We start from the raw sequence: 17860 nt of genomic DNA on the forward strand, positions 1-17860 counted from the left end.
CAATGATGTCCATGTTCTCTTCTACATTTCCTAAAATAAAATGTTCCTGTGTTGAATATCTTTTATTGCTTCTTTCTGAAATGATGCGACAGGTGTTGTTGATACACTTTCTGTATGTTCAGCCTATTTGTTGCTGTTATCGCTAATGGGCTATCCACTTTTTTGCAGTACTTTATGCTGCTTTGAAATTGTTCAGATGCAGAGCCGTTTTGAATGTCCCTCTCGAACATCAAGGATTAACTGTTAACTTACTATTACGGATATGATGGCTGAATCTTTAACAGACCAAAGGGCACCGGGCCAGTCACTCGCTCTGAGACGCAAATTAAAAGAACAGCTGAAGTTGTAGAGAGGTTTCATTTGAGCTGTCAAAGCAGAAATTAACTCTCTGGCCAGATGGCAACCACAGAGCTCTACACAAAGGTAAGTGCGTTTAATAATCTTTTATGTATAATCATTTTTTGTAGTTTCATTGGATGTCATTATGATAGATAGATAGACAGACAGACAGACACAGTAGATAGATAGATAGATAGATAGATAGATAGATAGATAGATAGATAGTTTAGTTTTGACAGACAAACAGACAGTAGATAGATAGATAGATAGATAGATAGATAGATAGATAGATAGATAGATAGATAGATAGATAGTTTAGTTTTGACAGACAAACAGACAGTAGATAGATAGATAGATAGATAGATAGATAGATAGTTTAGTTTTGAATGTCAGTGTCAGAGGAGACCGGCTAGTGTTAATGTTTAATGGTGCTGCGAGTTTTTTTTATGCTGATTGAGGAGAAAAAGAGTGTCACTGGGTTGGGACAGATAGTCACTCAGGCACATGAGCCGGTTGTGTAACATTCAAAATATTGAACCAATTTCCTTGGTATCCATATCTTTAGACATTATAATAATCAAGTCTATAGACTGCAATGTCCTTTTTTGCTCGTAGAAGGCCACCTGGCTTGGAGTTTCTAGTAATCCTGAAGACCTTGATTAGCTGGTTCAGGTGTGTTTATGGTCAGGTCAGCACTAAACTCTGCTGGAAGCACAATGTAGCAGATTTTTGTTTGAAAAGCAGTGGAATGTCAACCAGTCTGCTTCACTTTCAGCAGTCAAAACACTTGAAATATGAGAACTTAATTGTTTATGGCCTAGTTCCACAGAATTAAACCAGGATTAGACCTTAGTTCAGTTAGGACATTTAAGTAGCTTTTATAAACAAACATGTCTTGGTGTGCATCATGAGACGAAACCGCTGACATATTTTAAGATGTCAATGCAAGTTGTTTTCAGTAAAAACAGCTCAAATATGCATTTTAGTCAGGGACAGGCTTAAGTCTTGTCTGTGAAAACATGGGTGTCTTAAAGTTTGGGTAATATTAATTAGCGAAGTAGCGAGTGATGAGGAACACTATACCTGTAGAATGGGCTTTGTATTTCCTTTTCTTCCAAAAACGCATATGCAACTAGTAAAATAAATAAATGAAAAAGAAACAAAAAATTACCTTAATTTCATTTGTAGGCTACTTATCACGAAATGATATTTTAATAATTTGTCGGAGTCAATAGCCTCATGGGCAACGCTCCGACCCGAGTTCCGACTTCGAGATCGGCTCGGAGACATTTCTAGATCCCGTTCTCACTTCACTTCCTGTCAAAACACCAAATAAATAAAAGTATGATATGTCAAAATCTGCCACACACTAATGTGTGTGATTCTATATAAGCTAAAACGACTTTGACTATTTTTTGTTGATTATGCTTTGTATGAATATGTATTTATTATGTTTCTGTCGCCTCTCAGGGTGCATGTGTGTGGGTGCCAGACCCAGAAGCTGTGTGGGTGTCTGTACAGCTGCTTCAAGACTATCATCCTGGAGACCAGCAGATCTTAATCCAACTCAGTGATGGCAGAGTAAGACAAAAACACACATATGATACTGAAATGAAACCATGAGGCCTGCAGAATGAACATGTTTTATTTTATTTATATAGTTACAAACTGTATATTTGTTTTTAAATAAGGAGATGGAGTATCCAGTGTTGCCTCCGGCAGGTCTTCCCCCTCTAGGTAACCCTGATATTTTGGAGGGGGAGAATGACCTCACAGCTCTAACCTTCCTTCATGAGCCAGCAGTACTTCACAACTTGCGAGTGCGCTTTCTTGACTACAATAGCATTTACACATACTGCGGTGAGTTACATTCTACAGAAAACAGTGGCAAGTTTTTACAGCCATCACCCATTAACCTCCATTTACTGGGTGTAAAGTTCAAGACACAGAGATTCAAATAACATCACTCATTGTTATATTGGCTACTGTAAAGAACATTTACACTGAGTTTATTGGTGTGTGAATTATGCAAAGAAAATGATGGCCTTGCATGTTAAACTACATTAATTTAATTTTTAATTTCATAGATATGTGAATCTCATTTAGATAACTTTCTTATACTTTAATAGGAATTGTGTTGGTGGCATTAAATCCATATGAACAGTTGCCCATCTACGGAGAGGAGGTGATTGACGCTTACAGTGGCCAGGACACGGCTGATATGGAGCCGCATATTTTTTCGGTGGCTGAAGAGGCGTACTGCACTATGACCAGGTCAAGAGCAAGCAAATAACAAGAATAGTGCACTTACAAAAAATAATTTAAAATTCTTTAAATTACTTTGAAGTACCATGTAAATTACCTTTTTCATTTTACCTTGTTACTACACAGTATAAGTAGGGAGTTTCATTCTGAATTTGTATCACATTACCTTAACCGACACATATGGTTTTAATATGGTTTTAATCATAATTATATGTACAGAGAGGAGAAAAACCAGTCCATCATAATCAGTGGAGAATCAGGCTCAGGTAAAACTGTATCTGCCAAGTACACCATGCGTTACTTTGCTGTTGTGGGTGGTGCGGCCCAGCAGACCAGTGTGGAGGAGAAAGTTTTGGCGTCCAATCCCATCATGGAGGTACTGAAACTTGATTTCTGGCCTTTCTGGCTGTTTATTAGTCATTTAATTAACTTAAATGATAATTTTAACCCTTACAGGCAATTGGTAATGCAAAAACAACCAGAAACGACAACAGCAGCCGTTTTGGGAAGTATATTGAGATAGGATTTGGACGTAAAGGGGATATAATTGGAGCAAACATGAAGACCTACTTGTTGGAGAAATCAAGAGTTGTTTTTCAGGTGATTGCTTGATCATATTGTGAATATCTCACGATTTAGTGATCAAATTTGGTTATTGAGATGCATTTTGTATTTTGACACATGAACAGGCAGCTGAAGAGAGAAACTACCACATCTTCTACCAGCTTTGTGCTTCCAGGGATTTGCCAGAGTTGAGGACACTCAAATTTGGTAAAGCCTAAATGTCCTGAAAACATGTTACTCAAACATATATGTGTGAATGTGTTTATTTGTGTTGTGTTGTTTTTGTTCAATCACCAAGCGTTACTGCGTCTTACTAGATTCTGCGGAGAACTTCCATTACACCAACCAAGGACAAGATGTGCACATTCCAGGCACAGATGATGTTGTCGAGCTGGAGCGGACAAGAAATGCTTTTACTATACTTGGTAAGTTAAAATACATCCATATATTCCTTAAATACAACGTGATGAACTTGAAACTTGTGGTTCACCCCTGCAGGAGTGCAACCGGACCAGCAGATGGAGATATTTCGTATACTGGCAGCTATTCTTCATCTGGGGAATGTCAACATACAAGCCAGTGGTCGTGGTGGGGACCGCAGCTACATTAATGTACAAGCACCATTTCCAATTATTGTGTACATTTTATTATTGTGTATGAGTCAGAATCAAATTTTTAAGAACTGTTTGATGTCTGTATAGATAAAAAAAAACAAAAAAACAGGAGCAGTGCTGTCCTTGCTAATTTTCTAACAAGTAGTTTGTGTTAATATGTACATATTTCCTTATTCACCATACTGGCAGGCCGATGACCGCTCCTTGGCTATCTTTGCCAAGCTTTTGGGGGTGGAAGGTGCTCAGATGGCCCAATGGCTATGTCACAAGCGACTGGCGGTGGGTGGGGAGATGCTTGTGAAGCCCATGACAGGCCAGCAGGCTAATGAAGCACGGGATGCTCTGGCTAAGCATGTGTACGAGCAACTATTCACATGGACGGTGCAGAGACTCAACTCATCCTTACGAGCACACCGGGAACAGCCCAAATCTTTCATAGGAGTTCTTGATATCTATGGGTAAGAGTTATTTTAAACGTAATAATCAATAATATAACAAAAATGTACATTTTGGATTGTTTTGTTTTGTCAGGTTTGAGACTTTTGACAGGAATAGCTTTGAGCAATTCTGTATTAACTACGCCAATGAGAAACTCCAACAGCAGTTCAACAGGGTAAGTTTCCAGATATCTGGACTTGGATTACGTTGGTGCCTGACTTGAGTCTTTTTATATTTTTGTCTAGCGAATCGTGACTTGAAGCATTTCTCCACACTAGTGAAACTGTACAAGTGCCTACATTTGTTGAGTTTTTCAGAACTTCTCTAGCCACTAGTTGACTGGTTGACTCAACTTTGTTCATTAAGTTAAGTTTTAAGTATGTGGTATGTCCTTGTCAGCATGTGTTTCAGTTGGAGCAAGAGGAGTACCTGCGAGAGGAACTTCCCTGGAATCGTATTGAGTTCAGCGATAACCAGCCATGCATTGCGCTCATAGAAAGCCAGCTGGGCCTACTTGATCTTCTGGATGAGGAATGCAGAGTGAGCAAACTACATGTTGTAACACAAGTTGTAATCCCTCTTATCATGTCACCAAAATGTGTAAAACACATTCTCTCTCTGTTCTAGATGCCGAAAGGCTCGGATGAGAACTGGGCTCGGAAGGTTTACGACCAGCACCTGAACCACAGCCCCTACTTTCGTAAACCGCGCATGTCCAACTCTGCCTTCATCATTGTGCATTTTGCTGATTTGGTCAGAAAACATCTACTGAGAATAATTTAGCAAATGGTGGCACAAAACATTTCAAAGTTTGTGATAATATTGCTGTTTTTTTTTTTTTGCATTAGGTTCAGTACGAGTGTGATGGGTTTTTAGACAAGAACCGAGACACTGTGCTTGAGGAGCCCATCAATATACTGAGAGCTAGCCAGGTATTGTGTGAATAGTTCAATTATTGTCTTTTAAAAGATTTAGTTTTGTACTCACTCTGCCTCCTCACTTGTGTCCGTATCCTTCCCAGTCAGAACTAGTTGCAGAGTTGTTCCAGAAGGAGTCAGCAGGGGGATCCCTCCCCAACTCTTCTCTTGCAAACGGGAGCGTACGTTCAGGAAAGCGAGCTCACAGAGAGCACAAATTAACTGTGGGCTTTCAGGTGAGCTGCTTCTCCTGGTTCCTGTCTGAAGAAAACTCTTTTCAAATGGTTAACCAGTCATGCTCAAATCCATCTTTGGGTTCTTTTCATCTTTGGCTAAAATCCATCAAATCCTTTAAGGTGTTCTCTGACTCTTTAGGTCTGAGATTTCAACCTTTTCTTACATGTTCTTTCTTTGTGTGTCTAGTTTCGTCAATCCCTGCACCTTTTAATGGACACCCTGAACAGCACCACTCCGCATTATGTCCGCTGCATAAAGTCCAATGACCTCAAACAGCCCTTTCTGTAAGAAAAATAAGATATCCTATGTGTTTATGTCTATCAGATTTTGGAGTTACCTTTTCTCATCTCTTTATATCAGATTTGATCCCAAGCGAGCAGTGCAGCAATTGCGAGCATGTGGAGTCTTGGAGACCATCCGAATCAGTGCCGCAGGCTACCCCTCCAGGCAAGTACTCTTCTATAAGTCTGTCAAATAGGAAAAGCATAAGTTCCTTCTTACATCCTCGACTCTTTTGTCCTTACTCCAGGTGGACGTACGAGGAGTTCTTTACCCGCTACCGGGTGTTGCTACGTGGTTCTGTTTCTCAGGATGATGTACGGCGTTCCTGCCAAAGTTCCCTGCCCTACCTCATCCCTGATCCAGAGCAGTACTGCTTTGGCAAGACCAAGGTCTTCTTCCGGGCTGGACAAGTTGCAGTACTGGAGAAGCTGAGAGGGGATCGGCTATGTGCAGCAGGGGTTTTGATCCAAAGCTGGGTGAGAGGCTGGCTGGAGCGTAGGCGTTATCAGCGGCTCCGGTGGGCCACCTTCACCCTGCAGCGCTACACCAGAGGAACCCTAGCCCGAAGGTGGGTTAGAGTGTTACCTAAAGAACACACTGTGTACTGTAGGTTTTTAGGTCCCATTCTGTAGTTGTGTAGGTTTTCTAATAGGTGTTTCTGTATGTTTGTGATCCAAATTCTGAAGTATATACTTCATTGTTACCTAACCATTAGGTTGGCGTGGACCCTCCGTTATACACGCGTTGCTTTAATCATCCAGAAAACATATCGCATGCTGGCTGTGCGACAACTTTATATGACCATCAGAGAGGCCACCATCAAAATCCAGGCCTTCATCAGAGGCACCCAGGCTCGTCGCATTTATAGACAGGTAAAGTGCTTTAAAATGTGTTTCTGGGTATAGTTGAAAGTTATAGGCTCATTTGACCCTACACCTGCAGATGCTGAATGCAGAAAAAAGGGCCAAATATTAACTTGATTATTCTAGTTCTAGTGCTATTCTGAAGTTCTAACTTAAGTAATGCAAATCTCAATGCAGCATCTCTGTCATGATATACTCAAGCAAAGCAGTTGGACTAATGCATTTTTTGATTTCTGTAAGGTCTATGCTTAAAAATTAGTAAAGTGTATATGTTTGAATGTTGTTGCCTGATGTAAACATTGCTATTTTATGATTTGTTTTATAAATCTCTTCTCTCTTTAGATGCTGACAGAGCGGGCGGTGGTGTTTTTGCAGGCACAGGTGCGAGGCTGGCTGGCCCGGTGCAGTTTCAAGCGCGTCAGAACTGCAGTGGTGCTCCTGCAGAGTTGCGTGCGCAGACGAGCGGCACGTAAAGAGCTGTTGCATCTGCGTGCTGAGGCTCGATCGGTAGAGAAATTCAGAGAACTCAATAAAGGCATGGAAGTCAAACTCATGCAGCTGCAGCTCAGAGCTGACCAACAGGTGAGAGGGTGCAAGAAAGCTTTGAGCAATTATGTAATGACAATTTTTAAATTCTCTGACTTGTACCACCTGACTGCTGCAGATTCAATTCGGCATTGATAGGGTTGACATAGAAATCCATAAATGAGGACAGCTCTGGGTTGAACGTAACAGGTTGCCATCCATCCAATTACGGTTACGACATGGCGTGCCGTGAATGCAGCATAAGCTCATTGTTTTGGTTCAGGAAGAACTGTATGATGCACACAGATAAATCATTTATAATAAATACTGTAATATTCTATAAAAAATAAGAATTGTCCACTTTAATTTCACGGTGACTTTAACAGGAGGAAATATGAGCATCCAGCTCCAAATCCGGACAGATGGCCGCACAATGTGAATCACGTGTGCTTTTCTTTTCCCAGGCGAGAGAGAGTGCGTCTCTGCGGGAGATTCTTCAGGCCGAGCGAGGAGCTCACAGCTCTGAGCTGGAACAGCTGCGGTCAAGCCTCCTCAAACTCCAGATCCAACTGCAGGAGAATGCAAACACTGCTCCTTTACTCGCAGACAAACAGGAGGAGGACATGAGGAGAGCTGAGGAGAAGGCCGCCCAAGAGATTCTCCAGCTTACACAGGTGAGCCATGTTTCACATACACAGTTAACATCAGCCACTTATTTTTATCTATTTATTTATTTTAAACGTTCTTTTCTTACAAGGCAGCTGGTTCTGTTAATACTCACCAATTTTGTTTGTTTACTTCCTGTTTACTGTAGGAAATCCAAGCTCTCCGATTCGAGAGAGATTCTTTGGAGAAAGAGAAGGATGATTTGGCTATTCGTTTACAGGATCAGGAAAAGGCTCAGGAGGGTAAATGGATTCAATTTGTGTCATATCTTACTTTGAAATGAACCACAACGGTTTCATCTCAATTCGTGTATTGCATTTAATTAGTAAATAAAATGGCAGTCTAAGGCTCATTTAAATGTATTTAGATATACACAATTAATATAAAAATGATATAAATCATATATGTTAAAGTAAAAAGTTGAATAAACTGCATGTTTCAGAGAGCCGGCAGCAGTCTGTGGATCAGGCAGGTGCATCAGTGCAAGCAGAGCTGGAAGAGGAGAGGAGGAGATACCAGAGTTTACTTAGAGAGTTCACGAGGCTAGAGCAAAGATATGACAACCTAAGAGATATGAGCCTATTCACCACCAATGAGGTACATCTTTAGAGAATTTGTAATGTACTGTATATAAATATTTAAGGAATAATTGATGATGGGCGGTTTAATTATTAGGAAAAAAATGCACACCTCACCTCAAGACATTGTTCAGATGTTGTATTTCAAGACATTTGTCAGGTTTTTGTCTTTAAAAAACTCGTGTGTAGGACTAATTTTTACATCTTACACCTCTGTTGCTAATTCCAAAACGTCATTTCACAGCTAGTAACGTTAGAGAGAGAGAGAGAGAGAGAGAGAGAGAGAGAGAGAGAGAGAGAGAGAGAGAGAGAGAGAGAGAGAGAGAGAGAGAGAGAGAGAGAGAGAGACTACCCAGACAGCAACATAGTGTCGGCCCAGATCCAGGCTATATCTGGTACTTGTGGATTCCACGTGTACCAAATGTGGGCCGGATCTGGGCTGACACTATGTTGCTGTCTGGATAAGCGTGTGTGAATTACCTGTGCATCTCTCAACAGTGTTCGACAGCAGTGTCTCTACAAATAGTGAAAGTATTTTTGTAAGTTTGTACGTTTTTTGCAAGTTTATCTGCTCCAAGAACAGCGCCGTTATTACCGCACTAGTGAAAAATTTCATGAAGCTTTTAAGTTGCTAAACTATTTTACTGATAAAATCGTCAGAGCAACGCTGACAACACGTTTTTGTGTGAGTGTGTCCATACTGATGTGTGTGCATTTGAGTGCGAGAGAAAGAGAGTATGTGTTTTCCATACATAATAAAACGTAATTTTGTGGCAAAAAACATGGAAATAATTTGTTGTATCTTTACTATATTTCACTGTTATTATTTACTATATTTATTTGCTCAGTCAATGTCGTTGTGGGTTTTGGTTCTGTAGGCTGTAAAGACCTTTGAAATAACTGAAATCATTTGGCGAAGTGATATGGAACTGTAATGCGGTCAAGACCTGCCTGGAACTACTTTTCCGTGCGTTTCCCTAAAAGTAACTGCACACCTTAAACGTTCGTCAACCAATCAGATAAACAACCCCATCGTATTATAATAAAATATATGTAAGAATAAAATAAATATAGGTACACTATGCCCCTGTAGATGAACAAATATGAAAATATTACAATATACTGTATATTAATACATATTTTTAATATGTTTAATAATAATATTTGTTTTCTAGTTTTATTTTGTGTTAATGTTGTATTTAATCTTAAACGAAAGCAAGAATATATATGTGTGCTCCCTCGCAGCATTCACGTGGACATAGGCGAACAGATTCGACTGTGTCTTTGGAGGCTCTTTCGCCCGTCACCACGCCGTTCTCGAGCTCGCCCGTCTTCCCTTCACCCGAGGAGATCAGGAGGATCAGCGTCACGTCACCCACCGACAGGAGACCCTGGAGCCATGAGCAACCTCTGGTCAGACATTAAAACTCTCTTAAAAAAAAAAAAAGGTATATATTGCAACAATAATGTGACAATATTTACCCACAGAACATCCTAATGGAGGATATGAGCGTTGCGAAGGACACAGCCGAGAGGATGAAGGGGGAAGATCTCAGATATGCGTACGATGCTGTACGGGTGGCCAACAAGTCAGTTTCCTTTCACTCATTGAGACCTTATAAAGTCATTGATGACTTATAGGCTATTATCGGCACTAAATTGTATGGTTCCAGGTTTCTAGAGACGCAGCTGTTGTCTCAGAGAGGACAGTGGGAGCAGGAGATTTCAGCTCTCAGGATGAAACTCCAGCAGGCCCATGACAGAGATACGCCTGGAGATCCTGAGATAAATGTACCTGTTCCATCTGAACCTACCATTTATTGTTCTTTGTACTATGTACTTTGTTCAGTTGTAATTTTTTGCTTCTTTATGTGTGTGAATGAAGGAACTAACGGAGCAAGTGGCGGTTCGAGAGCAGGAATGTGTCCGATTACGTCGAGAGCTCAAGGAACTGAAACACACTGTGAGCCTCAGGAGAATCCTGTCTTATGCAGGTCTGTGTGGGTCCATTTAAAAACAACAACAACAACAACAACACTCTACACTTAAATAAAGGTTCTAAAAACACTATGACACTATGTTGCTGTCTGGGCTATTACGCATATTCTGAAAAAACACGTTTTTCTTTGCTTTTTGTTCAAAATGTCAGTTTTTTTAAAAAGCAGAGGCTTTGTACTGTCTTTTGATATAAAGCATGTTCAGAAATGCATACAACAAAATATTATGGGGGCCATTACATTTTTGTGATAATTATCAAAAACGCTTACAGTGGCTGGCAACTTATACGGCAACAAAAACGCTGGCGGAAAGGAGTTAAAAAATTGTACTGACCCCAAAAGTTTGAAAGGCAGTGTGTCACACTTAAAAATGTCCTGCTCAGGTCTAGCGATAGCTGCGTCTCAGGACCCAACATCTCCTGGCCCTCAGAAGAGCCAGACACTCAGCGGACTACTGGAGTGCAGGAAAAGAGATGAGAGCAAGCTCATCAAACACCTTATAACAGGTCAACAACACACACAACAGGTGTACTTTTGAGATTGTTATTCAAGCTGACTGACAGGATTTATCATTCCTCTGTGACAGATGTGAGGGCGGAGGGGGTTTTGTCTTTGTCCCCTGGACTGGCGGCCCGGGTTCTGTTTCTGTGTGTACGGCAAGCGGACTGTAGTGGCGATCGGACGCGAGTGAAGGGGCTCTGCGGTGCTGCTGTCAGCGCTATTAAAACTGCCATGAAGGTGAACAACAAACTTTAGTCAAACAAGCATTTATATCTTTACATGCCATCAATTTATGCTTCTTATCCCTTATTTGTTTATTTCCGGGTTCAATAGAAATGAAACTCAATAGACCGCATTTGTGGCATAGGTTAATGTTGAACACCACAAAAATATTTCGTTTTCTTAAAAAAAGAAGCAGCAAAAATCGAGGTGATGGTGAGGCACTTAGTGAATGTATGGAAGCTTGTTTCCACCATGGAATAAAAAACATTAAAATGGTAATTGTGACTTATTAATCTCACAATTCAGATTTTTTCCTCAGAATTACAAGTTAAACTCAAATTCGGAGACAAAAGTCTTTTGTCTCCGACACACACACACACACATATATATATATACTCGCATTTGAGAGAAAAAAATTCAGAATTGCGAATTTATACCTAACAATTCAGACTCTTTTTCTCACTTTTTATATCTGAATTGTGAGTTTACATCTCGCAATTGTGACTTTTTTCTATGAGAATTGCAGGATATAAACACGTGTGTGTGTAGAGTAGATTTTAAGATATTAATTGGTCATATTTGTGAACAATAGCAATGTGATTATTGTAGAAACACGGCAATGATCTGGATATGACGGCGGTGTGGTTAAAGAACGCTTACCTGCTCAAAGACCTGCTCAACCAGCACTCTCCCCAACAGGTGACAGATCTGTACTCCAAATTATAATTTTTATTTAGTATTATTTTTAACCTTTGGCAGAAATTACAGGCTTCAAATTGAAATAATGATTTGATCCATTAAATATTTCAACCTTTTCTGGTGAAGGATGTGAGGGGCTGCGAGGAGTTGGTGCCTCTGGTGACGGACGTGCAGGAGTGTGTCCGAGCGCTCAGTGATCTGTGTATTCAGGCCTATCAGCAGCTTCTGTCCATCTCTGAGAGCCATCTACAACCTATGATCGGTACACTCATATAGACAGAAAGACCTTTCATACAGATCTGTCAATGACCTTGATTGTGTACTCTTCTCTTTACTTCAGTCCCAGCAATGCTTGAAAGTGAGACCATCCCTGGTCTGGCTGGTTCATCTGTGAAGAGTGTGGGCCGCAAGCGAGCGGGTTCGGACCCCCGGCCTCCCGCCAGCACAGAGGGGACCACTATGTCAGCAGTCTTGAGGGAACTGTCAGCATTACACACAGCCCTGTCCCGTCAGGATCTGCCCTCGGCCCTGCTGGAACAAGCCTTCCGTCAGCTCATGTACCTGCTGTCCGCCACCACGCTCAACAGCCTGCTACTGCGCAAAGACATGTGCTGCTGGAACCGCGGCCTCCAGATCAGGTCTGTTACTTCAACATCTATAATAATTATAAACCTCCTGGGAAAACTAGGTTGCTGCTGGGAGAGGCGTTAGTGAGGCCACCTTGTGGTCTCTGTCAAAGAGCACCGTCCTTCGGATGAGACGTTAAACCGAGGTCCTGACTCTCTGTGGTCAAAAAGAAATCCCAAATTTGCCCATTGGCCTCCTAATCATCCCCATATACTGATTGGCTTCATCACCCTGTCTCCTCTCCACCAATAAGCTGGTGTGTGGTGGGCGTTCTGGCGCAATATGGCTGCCATCGCATCATCCAGGTGGATGCTGCACATTGGTGGTGGTTGAGGAGATTCCCCCTTCTATGTAAAGCACTTTGAGGACCCAGAAAAGTGCTATATAAATGTAACAAACTATTATTATAATTAATTCTTAGTATTATTATTATATCCTTCTATCATAGGTATAATGTGAGTTTACTGGAGGAGTGGCTGCGGAGTCGTTCGCTGCAGACAGGGGGCGCTGTGAGCGCTCTGGAGCCTCTGATACAGGCAGCACAGCTTCTTCAAATGAGCAAGAAGACTGAAGCGGATGGAGAAGCCATGGTCCAAACCTGCAATGCATTGTCCAACCAGCAGGTGGCGTGTGCCTATTACATTGACATGTTGAGACACTTGCATGTTATGTTCTAAATTTTGAGTTTTGTGATTTTAGTGAATTGTGTTTCAGATTTCATAAAGAGCAGTCAGTGACCTTGTAGTAATTTTGTTGTATATATATATATATATATATATATATATATATAGATTCTAATTTAAATTTACACACAAATATCTGAATGTAAATATAAATAATTTTTTACATAAAATGTCATTTATATACATGATTTATATAAAATTATGTGTAATTTATATTTATATAAAAATATGATACGAATTGGAATATATATATATATATATATATATATATATATATATATATATATATAATTAACAAATAATAAACAAATTAAAACATATTTTAAAAATGTTCATTAATATATTTATTCATATATACTGTATGTATGTGTGGATATTAAAAAAATTATGATATATATTATAATATTGACTATATAAGTAATTTTTATAAATCATGTATTTATATATAATATATATATATATATATATATATATATATATATATATATATATATATATATATATATATATATATATATATATATATAACCTATATATATATATATATACATCATTTATAAAAATAACACATATAGTCAATATTATAATTATATTATATATTAATATGAATGTTTATTAATATATTCATTCTTATGTTTATGTACATACATATATAAGAATAAATACATTAATAAACATTTAAAAAATTATGTATATATATATGTGTGTGTGTGTGTGTACTGTATATATATTTAAATTATATTTATATACATATAAATTATGTTTACATTAACATAATATTAAAAATCTTCTCACAGCTTGTGAAGATTTTAAGCCTCTACACACCTCAGAGTGACCTCGAAGAGAGAGTGACGCTCAATTTCATCCGTATAGTACAGGTAAGAGTGACATCATGTGAATGTGAGCGCTGTACCAGAAGATCACAGCAGGGTTTTGTCCAGGAGTGATAATGCTGCTTTTCTGTGGGGTTTCCCAGGGGCTGCTGAAGGGGCGCTCTGACGGGCAACCTCCACAGCTTCTGATGGATGTCAGGCGGGTGTTCCCCGTCACGTTCCCTTATCAGCCGCCTCCGCAAGTCACTGCCGCCCAGCTCGAAATCCCAGAGTCCCTCAAGATCTCCTTCCTACGCAGAGTTTGAATGTGGGTGTTCCTTTACCTCCCGAAAAGCTTTTTTTGTTTGTTGCTTTTGTTGCCTTATCAAGGTCACTTTAAAATGCTATCCGAGCATTTTGTATACATTGTTATCATGCAAATTTTGAGCCCATTGTAAATGTTTAATTATGTTAGCTTGACAAAGCCGACAAACTATCCATTCCTCCATCCTTACGTTAAAAAAAACCCAAAACTAAATTCACCTTTGAAATTAAAATATTTTAAAACTTACATGTCAGGCAAAATAAAATCAACTTTTGTCTTGATGAACCTTCCTCTTTTTTAAAACGAATCACACATGCACATATGCATATATATATATATATATATATATATATATATATATATATATATATAGAGAGAGAGAGAGAGAGAGAGAGAGACAGAGAGAGAGAGAGAGAGAGAAAGAGAGAGAGAATTTTTGGATAAATTGGAACACAATTTTTTCAAAATAGAGATCACAATTCTGAACAGACAACTAAACATAATGTAATTTACTAGAGGTTCTGATAAAATATTAATTGTTGCGGTCTACTTAAAATATTTCATTTGAGTTCATTAATTTGAAAAAATCTGGTTGAATGAAGGATTCAATGACTCACTCATAAATAATTCACTTGTTTCATTACTAGATGAATTAGCGTTTTTGAACAAATCTCTTGAATGAATGATTCAATGACACGTACATTTTTAACAGTCCCTTGTCAGCAAATACCGGTCTAACAATGTAATCGAAGTTACTTTCAAAAGGTGATTTACTCTATTTTGATCGCTACCGTAGACCTAATTTTGGTGCATTCTATTATTGTAATCTTTCTTTCTAAATAACTTAACTTTTTCCCATTTAATAAATAAATACAACATAATATAAGACTGTCTAGTCATATTCAAGATTTTAAAAACATGTTTAACAAAAAAACAACAACAAACAGACTATTGCACAATGTATTTTTTAACCATTTATTTGAAGTAGAAACAAACCAAGTCTGGCAAGTGTTTTACCTCCATCCCCGATAAGAACGATCATATTTAGAAAAACAAAAATTAGAAACATCTTTGTATAAAAAAATCTCTCATGCTAGTACTCTGTACCACTACACATCAGTAATACATATTTATATATTCACAAGCCTTTCAAAAATAGAAAATAATACCCAAATATCAAAATAAATGACAAAAAAAAAAAAAAAAAATCAAGAGAAATAAATACAACAATTGAATATCACATCAAAGATACATGCTGGCACAAGAAGAATCTTTCCCAACATGCACTGCTTCTTATATACAGCAAGGAGTGGCTGTTTGGGTGCGTGTGGAGTCATTGGGCGCAGTGTGCACTTGTTGTATGTGTGTGCTTTGTCTCATACTACATGCTCACTATATCCTGTAATAATATTATTCACAGTCAGCAACACACAGCTTTAACATTAGAAATCCTATCATCCAAATCAGAGCATTTTCTTGCTACAGATGCAATTTTCCAGTCGGCAGTCATTTCAACATTCATTAATGCCATTTCCTGTGATTGAACCCTACAACGATGAACACTGAAGGATTCAGCATGTAAAACGTCTCGGTTACATATGTAACCCTTACGTCAGAGAATGACGAAATGGGGGTTTCGCTCATTTCGTCATTCATTGACGTAACTCGTAGTGACTGAACGAAAGGGAACAAAACCAGCGAAGTTTGCAGCTGCGGGTTGTGCCGACCATTCGCGATGTAAACAATCCAAGGCTGTTGACCATTGATGATTCTGACTGATGCATAGACTATTTTTAGAGAAATAATATAAGGAAACATAAAAAAATAGCTGTAGCGCAAGGTGCTTAATGGCTAAAATTCACTATGCGACGAGATAATTTCACCTAAGTAGATCAATAGCACGGTTCATTTTTGACACTTACGGTTTAGCGCAATACAGCAGGAAGGAATGAATATAGTGTTTAACCCACATTATAAAGCGTCTCTCTTGTGCTTTTCTAATATGGTGGATGGTTTGGCAGTAAAATGGCAGGATTCATCAGCGGTTACTATGGCAACTCTATAGGAGTGATTCTCAACGGCTGTGATTCTTTTGAGGTGTGAACCCAGAGATTGCTGTAGAGGGGGGGAAAAGCCCCATTTCACATGGAATGATCTGGAGTGGTATGACATTTAACTGTGATGTAATAAAGTGAAATCTCACTGAAACAGGCAGCTCTGGTGTCTAATATAAGCAGTGTTTGTCAATCCAAACTTGCACATATACATCGTGCCTTATCATGCCGACAAACACTTGATAAACTGCACAGGCACTCGTACTTGAACAGATCGGAAAACATATTAGATACACAAAAACAGGACAGAATTGGCCTTGTGATTGAATCTTAATGTGCAAAGCATCTTTACAAAGTGTCAGTATCTCATAGTCTTTACAATAAGTATAATTCGTTGGATTTCCTGCAAGTGGTGTCTCTGAAAAATAAATTTAATCCCACACCTAAGACATTTTCATACTACAGGAAAAAGCAACCACTCTGCATTCAGAGGTGTATTTGGTTGTAGGTCTATTTTTCCACCGCAATTTTCTTGTGCTTCTAAACAATTGCATAACATTAAAGTCTGACCCATAGTGGGTTTTGGTCCCTAATAAGTAGGTTAGGGGGTGAAATGGTGGTACATAGTGGAGAAACGATACCCTGACATTAAGACACCTTTAGAAGGGTGCAGGAATGATTGACAAAAGGCCTCACTAAAGAGGTTTTCGACATCATTACAGATTGCTTGATATGGAAAAAGAAAAGTGTACATCATGTTTACATGCCTTAATCTGGTTATATTTCTGATGCATTTGAAGAAAAAAAAAAATCTAAATCTAAATAATATAAATCTATTTTTAATGTAATTACTATAATATAACATTTTGTTATTATTATTATTATTATAAATATAATAAATATTTTTTTCTGGATTTATATTTTGATACGTGTGAACTGATAGTGATATTTAATGTTTTGCAGAATAAATAGATAAATGTGTTGGATTTAAGTACCTTTTTTCCTTGGAATATGCATTATAAAAATCAAGGACATCACAAACATCAAGTATTTAAAAGATACAATATCCTGTGTCTGTTTCATGTGCCAAATTGTGCTTGTTAAACAAGCCCTTCCTGGCAGGTCTAATGGCAGTGCACTGAGTACAAATATATAACTGCTTTGTCACGTAAACGGTTGGTCATTAAAGTGAAGAACCAAGATAAATATGTCTTGTGTATTTTTTTCTGTGTGCTAGTGCAACATCTGAGCATTAGGGGGCAGTGTTTTCGGCAAAGTAACTGTGCCTCGCTAGATACTTCCTGGTCTTAGCTCCGCCCCTCCTCAGCAGAACGCTGGTCGGATTTGAGTTTGACAAATTCTTTCGCGACGTCGTCGTTGTTGCGTTGGGACAGGATTCGCAGGACGGTCAGGCCGGTTTCGTCCATGTGAATGCGTTTACCTAGTGGTAGCCAGCATGCTATGCTACCCCGCGATGCTACGTCCTTTAGCTGTAGTACCGCCATTCCAACGGTGCGGTCCTCTCGTGCAAAGCAGTAGTCTTTCACGCACACCTGCAGCTCGTAGCACTCCGGACCCACTTCGTTACTCAACGTGCTTTGGGAAAGAAGCAACGACACCAGGATTAAATTTAAATCAGGAACTGTAACATA

General features: G+C 39.0%; 2 protein-coding genes across 2 annotated transcripts in view; one reads left to right on the top strand and one right to left on the bottom strand.

The window, feature by feature from the left end:
* Positions 1-396: 396 nt before the first annotated feature.
* LOC307170455 (unconventional myosin-Va) lies at positions 397-14434 on the top strand (the record flags this gene model as incomplete). The annotated part of the gene is made up of 35 exons (XM_079891570.1): positions 397-423; positions 1810-1920; positions 2031-2199; positions 2469-2613; positions 2824-2980; positions 3061-3204; positions 3294-3375; positions 3486-3593; positions 3667-3779; positions 3972-4240; positions 4314-4395; positions 4620-4760; positions 4848-4973; positions 5069-5152; positions 5242-5373; positions 5561-5658; positions 5735-5821; positions 5904-6224; positions 6372-6528; positions 6862-7101; positions 7509-7718; positions 7859-7952; positions 8153-8307; positions 9534-9701; positions 9777-9877; positions 9962-10079; positions 10174-10282; positions 10669-10791; positions 10872-11023; positions 11618-11707; positions 11834-11969; positions 12048-12345; positions 12783-12957; positions 13815-13895; positions 13994-14434. 35 exons carry the CDS (start codon positions 397-399, stop codon positions 14153-14155), a joined length of 4965 nt encoding a protein of 1654 aa, XP_079747696.1. The 3' UTR covers positions 14156-14434.
* Positions 14435-17103: 2669 nt separating this feature from the next.
* unc13a (unc-13 homolog A (C. elegans)) overlaps positions 17104-17860 on the bottom strand; it is a 43419-nt gene continuing 42662 nt past the window's right edge. Inside the window, exon 44 of the mRNA XM_079890077.1 lies at positions 17104-17804. Within this exon, the coding sequence (XP_079746203.1) occupies positions 17516-17804 (289 nt within the window). The 3' untranslated portion in view covers positions 17104-17515. The remainder of the gene's footprint in view (positions 17805-17860) is intronic.

Source organism: Squalius cephalus (assembly GCF_949319135.1).
Source record: "Squalius cephalus genome assembly, chromosome: 13".
NCBI lineage: Eukaryota > Metazoa > Chordata > Actinopteri > Cypriniformes > Leuciscidae > Squalius > Squalius cephalus.